The following is a 6,000-nucleotide window of genomic DNA, read 5'->3' as shown; positions in this document are numbered from 1 at the left end:
TGGAATGGAATGGAATGGAATGTCTAGCTAGAATCTCTCTCCGGATCCAGTGAGTCTCCTACGTACACGTGGACATAAGCTTTCATCTGAACCAATCAACTTTCAAATCTACTTTAAAATGTAGAGTCAGGATGTGAGGGACGGCACAACAGTCTTAAATTTGTTCAAGTGACTTAATTTCTTTTTATCTTCCTCAATCATCAAAAGATGTTAACATATATATATATGCATGGAATTTATTTATGATCTCTTTAAGCTAGGGTGTGGCTTCAGTTGGCTGGCAATGACAACCCCTGTCTGTCATACGGAAAAGGTCATGGCCCTGATGACAGAATTAAAATTTTACACAGAGAAACGATTCTAAAGATGTAATCGAGGTAATACCTAATTTCTAAATTGGCCCGCCCAGATGAACACCTTACATAGCATGCCATGCATTGAAAAGAAGAAAATAATTATACCATGCGTTCATTTATAAGTTTCACCTTCTGTTATTTCTGTGTCAGTCTCAGGATGTTATCGTTTTGGGTCCATGCAGGAAGGAACACACTGCATGCAGAAATCAGGTATCTTGGATTCCCGGTTACATGACATCTCCGTCGGCCGGCCGGGCTTCTTCCTTCAGCCACAAACACTTTAGCACAGGCGGCTGGCTGGCTGGCTGAGTTTTTGTTAAGTTCAAAACTCCAACAAACGGGGGTGGTCCACTTTGATGGGCCGGGCTTGTCATTCTGAGACTTTACACGTTGGCCGGTCCCAGCCAATATATACCAGGGCTTGGGCCAGCTGACATTGATCGTATCGTACGTTGGAAGCCTTTTGAGGATTGGTCTCTGAAAATATTTCACTAGAAAACAACATTGGTTACAACACCAAGAGCTTTCCCTCAGACCTGTGTCATTCCTACCGATCAAATTGGCCGTTGGATCCAGATTTTGGTATAAATTTTGACAAATTCTGGATCCGATGGTCGATCGACCTGCAGCATTATGACATGGGACTGAAGCAAAATCACCATTCTTGGGTTTTCCACCCTAGAAAGTATCTATCTCCATTACAATTTACAAACTGTGATCTCCTGGGTTTGAATTGGAGTTTCAGACATGAGAATGGAAGCTTAATTTATGTAATATATTTACCCCTTTTTGTAAAAAAATAAATATAGACACAACAGATGAAATTTTCATTTTTTTTTTTATCATAATTATGTAATTTATACATATAATGGATCGAAAATAAGGCTCTTTTTGGTATCAATTGTCATTGTCAATTATGAGAAATTTTCATTATTTTAAATTGTTTGGCATCTATTATGAATTTTATTTTTATTTAAAATAATAGAAAAACCTCCAAAATCCATAATGAACTTTTTGTCCATTATGGATTATGATGAGAATTTCATTATCTTCATTTGTGTAAGTTTACTTAAAGTTCTATAAGTAAGATGAGGGTAAAATAGTCAATACACATTCTTTTATAACAACCATACTTTTTTCCTTCTTTTTTCACTTGTTTACTATCATTTTTAACAATTTTTTATCTTGACACCAAACTTATTTTCCATTTCATAATTTATTTTCGATAAAATTCACCAAACCATTTTTCATTCTTGACCAAAAATGAATTCTTGTACTTATTTATTTTAAATAGGCATAATAGAGAATGAGAATTGATACCAAAAAGAGCCTAAGACTACCTATGTTATTAGATCAGCTTCTTCTAAGAGGACTGGAAGTTGTTTGCCACTTCTGCCTTGGTATTTGTTGGAAATCCTAGCTCTTACTGGGCTGGGGCTGATTGCAAATCAGGCCCATAATAAACCAGAAAGTAGATAAATTCTCGTCCGTATCATGTCATTGCCTATATATGTGCATTATTCATGAATCAGGATAACCTACTTGTCAAGGGAGAACAACGTGTTTCTCAGGGGTGGGGCTCACCCTAGATCTGACCCTAGTTGTATGCTTCAAAAGCGTTAGGGGAGTAATTTGTTTTCTCCCCACAGGGAGCTGATCCGAACTTGTTATGTATACCATGGAAACTGAAATACGGTATCACTTGAGTTTTTTAAGATAAAGCCCAAGTATGAGCCCGAGCCCAAGCCCAAATTGAATGCAATCCAAGTATGAGGGTGAGCCCAAGCCCAACCCATAGCAAGGACAAAGCTTTCTGCTTTTGTAGAAACTTTGCAGAATTTTTCTCTGGTAAGTCCTTATTTTGCCACTTTTCCCATAACATTTAAATGCTACCCTGTTTCTCATCAGCATCTCTTAATTTTCGCCCAACGAACATCTAATTTCCTGGTATAACATTCTAAATGAAATGACGAGGATGGATTTTGTTGTTCCATTGGCCTAAAATGAAGGTGTTGTCATTGTTGCCAACTTAAGTGGGTTTTGATATGGTACAGCAACATACAAAAAGGTTCCGAGAGAAAAAATCCAATTCAAATAAAGAAAACTCAAGAATCCCGTTTTTGAGGGTCTCTGTCCAGTTTTGATCAACCTCTTCATCGGATGGTCATCCAGTGTCCGATTGAGCTGATTTTTGGAGGAGAGCTTCACGACTTCTTGATCTTCAAATCCAACGGTGGGATTGTTCATTGGAGATCTCGAAGTTAGTCCGATTTGTACGTTAAAACACTCATTGTTTAAGTAAGATAGGAACTCTGAGTTTGATTCAAACTCTGAGTTAAATTAATCTATAAAAGGAGAGCAAAAGAGAAGGACGTTTTGAGAAGCTTGGGAATAGCGTGGAGGTCGAACCAGAAGACGTTGGTTGGCTTTGGAGATCTGAAGCATGGGAATAAGAAGTCTTTTGTTTTGCTGAACAAGAAAGAAAGTGAAAGAGAAGAAAGAAGAAGCAGCAGAAGAAAAGAAGGGAACATGGTTGTATGGCTTTTTTAAAGGGATAAAACTGAAAAAGATTGAAAAGAAAGAAAAAAAAGAGTTGGAGAAAAAGAGAAACAAGTATTGTTACCATGCATCTTACACAAGTTGAGGTAACTCGTATTCACAAGTGATTATCTATTATTTTCTAGATTATGATTAATGATGAAGAACCTAGATCATATGTAATTTTGGGAACTTGAATTATTGGTTTACATTGTGACCTAGCAAGTTGGAGCTTGTCTAGGGGGTTGGGGTTGGTGCCCTTGTCTGAATTGCATTTTAGACTATAGCAGGAATTGGTGTTCATGGACTGTTGTAGCAGTCAAAATAATGTGACTTAGCAAGTTGGAGCTTGTCTAGGGGGTTGGGGTTGGTGCCCTTGTCTGAATTGCATTTTAGACTATAACAGGGATTGGTGTTCCTGGACTGTTGTAGCAGTCAAAATATCTAAGAGTGTATTGAGTAATATACGAAACCCTAAGTTGGGTATTATTCCGTGGATGTAGGCAATTTGGCTGAACCACGTAAACTCTTGTGCATTGCGTTTTTGTTTATTTTTCTTTGTTGCACATATTGGAGTGCCTTGATTGTAGAGTGGTGGTACACTGTCCGGTAGACCCAACCACATTGTGGTAAATTTTTGAAGACACTGATTCACCCCCTCTCAGTGTTAACCTGGGAATAACAATTAAGTAGAATAGCAAATAGCTTCACCAGTCCATCCAAAACCAACCATGGCCTAGGCCTGGTTGGTTATCATCCAAAGAAAACCAAAACTACAACAAAGAGAAGCTACAGAGGCAAATTACAAACAGAGGATGAATCCACTGAAACAAATCCCAGTTGGGACTCTGGAACAAAAGGTTAAACCATATTCAAATTAAAAATAGGTCTTTGAATGACATTGAATTTGGAATTGAAGAAATTGACGAGTTCAGATAGAGAAGCCAAGAATTGAATGAAGACATCCATCAGAATCTATGACTACGAGAGAAGGTGTTGTTTGAAGACGAAGCCGACGGGGGCTGAGGAAGGAAGACCTCAGAATACATATCCATCAAGAACTTGTTAACGATGTCAATGTACGCTGGGCAGGTGAGACGAGAGTAGTAATGGAGAACCTCTTCTATGTCCAACACAAGTTCCATGTCGCCCGCATATATCATCTCCAGTTCCTTCAGCTTCTGAATCACCACTAGCTGAACCTCTCTCTCTTTGACACAACAGTTGCTCTTACCGCTCGTTTGCGAACCCAGTTCCTTTCCACCTCCATTGCTATTACTGCGATTATGCCGATAACGTCTATGGGCTCTCCTCATTTTTTGCCCAGACACAGCCTCTGTTCTTCTCTCCTCCTCATGCCTGACCTTTGCAGGGCTCTGCTGTCTTCCAAAGTTCAAGGAGCTTCCTCCGCAGATCTCCTCGTCAATGGGCAGTTGTTTTTCCGACATGGGTGGTGATTTCTTCTTCTTTCCCTTGCTAACCCTGTCCAGGTCAGAAGAATCCCGACGACTGGGTAAATCTCTGTAGAAATTATCCAGGTCTCTGAAGCTTTGATGGGAATTGGTGTTACAAGAAAAGGGGTTGAAAGGAGTGGTCTTGGGTAGTTTCTCATACCCACTGGACAACAATGACTTAAAGCTTCCGAAGGTCTCGCGGAAGAACTTCTTCGTCTTGCTTATAGAATTGCGTAGCAACATTATGTGATGCTTGTGTTTGCTTACCGGGTTACGTGATCTCCTTCCTCTTTCTCTCTCTCTCAATCAGTCAATCTATCTAGCTATCTATCTCGCAGGAAGTCTGGAACACAACAGACGATTGGATGCTTGGATTGTAGTCGTTATATTGCTTCTGTGTAAGAGATAAGAGGGTGGAGACGTTCAGACTTTTTCTGGATTTTTTAATTCTTTGTGGTTTCCTTTTTATAATTTTCATTTCCGTAAGACAAAGGCTCCAGGAAGACGACAAAGGCTCCAACCAACAGTAGATGATGTTTCCTCTTCACTTTTATTGCCCTCTGCAATCTCTATCTCTCTCTCTCGCTCGCTTTAAATTCAAAACCTGGTCTCTCTTCTCTGTGTAGCTTTATAATATCTAACATAACAAAGGAGAACTTTTGGTCGTGGAATTGGTAGCGTTGAGACTAGCCCCACCTTTGGATGGAATCGATCAAAGAGGGGGTTCTCTTTTTTCTCTCCCACTTATTGGACCTACCAGAGGTTCCAGCACAATTAAGTTATTGTGAACAATATTTGTTTCTTTCCTTTTCTCTACAAGGAATTATATTTTGAACTCAGTGGAGATTTTTTGAATAATTGTCATATATTTTTATCTTAAATGAAATTGAACTTCTAAATCATTAAAGGAATAGTTGAAATCTTCTGTTCAGAATTAATCTGTCATTCAGTCACAAGTCTCACCCAAAAGAAAAAAATCTGTGATTCACGGATTAAGCATATGAAGGTCCCCATCGCTTACTCTCAAAGAGGCCTGAGAACCTATCAGTAGAGAAAACCCATCACCAAGGAGAGAAGAAACATGACCACTCAATACCAGTTGGTAATTATCAAACATGAAACATCACTATCTGTGCCTCAGAGCAATGCAACCCTGATCGATCTCCTTACTCTACTGGGCCTTGGAGCAACGGAACCCTGATCAATCTCATTAAACAACTGCAGGGATAAAATGTCAGAAACATTCTTAAAAGCGGCATGCGTTGATCCCAATGGAATTGGAATTCCTCTTTAATTCTCCTTATCATCAATCCAACCAAAAAGGGTCGTTTTATAAGCTCTTAAAGAACACACTGTAGGCAACATAAAGCAAACTCTTAATGTCTCTCTGTCTGTCTCTCCAAAATCCAAAATCCAAAATACAAACAGGGCTTACAGCCAAGAGCTCAGATAGTTAAAAGTTAATTTTCTTCTCTGCCTCCTCGCAGGACCACTTACAGTAATAGGAAGTTGCTTTTGTTTTGTATAAGATGCTCTGCGAACTCTGTAAACAGGGAACTGGAAACTCATGCCTTCTTCTATTAGTAATGGCATATTGAGAGTTTAGACTTTTGGTTTGATTATTCCATTCTTCACCCTCTACTGATATCTTT

At 39.1% G+C, this 6,000-nt stretch overlaps 1 protein-coding gene across 1 annotated transcript; it reads right to left on the bottom strand.

The window, feature by feature from the left end:
- Positions 1-3,739: 3,739 nt before the first annotated feature.
- Positions 3,740-4,741, bottom strand: LOC149024950 (uncharacterized). Its single transcript, XM_089145142.1, has one exon. It carries the CDS (start codon positions 4,589-4,591, stop codon positions 3,863-3,865), a length of 729 nt encoding a protein of 242 aa, XP_089001268.1. The 5' UTR covers positions 4,592-4,741; the 3' UTR covers positions 3,740-3,862.
- Between the last annotated feature and the right edge of the window lie 1,259 nt (positions 4,742-6,000).

Source organism: Hakea prostrata, chromosome 2 (genome assembly GCF_041222555.1).
Source record: "Hakea prostrata isolate BN-2017 chromosome 2, UWA_Hpros_2, whole genome shotgun sequence".
Taxonomy (NCBI): Eukaryota; Viridiplantae; Streptophyta; class Magnoliopsida; order Proteales; family Proteaceae; genus Hakea; species Hakea prostrata.
The sequence above is the reverse complement of the archived record's forward strand: the minus strand, read 5'-3'. Positions and strand labels throughout refer to the sequence as shown.

Bases quoted from the DNA above. Each gene is read 5' to 3' on its own strand.
- LOC149024950 (XM_089145142.1), bottom strand. From the start codon at position 4,591: ATGTTGCTACGCAATTCTATAAGCAAGACGAAGAAGTTCTTCCGCGAG.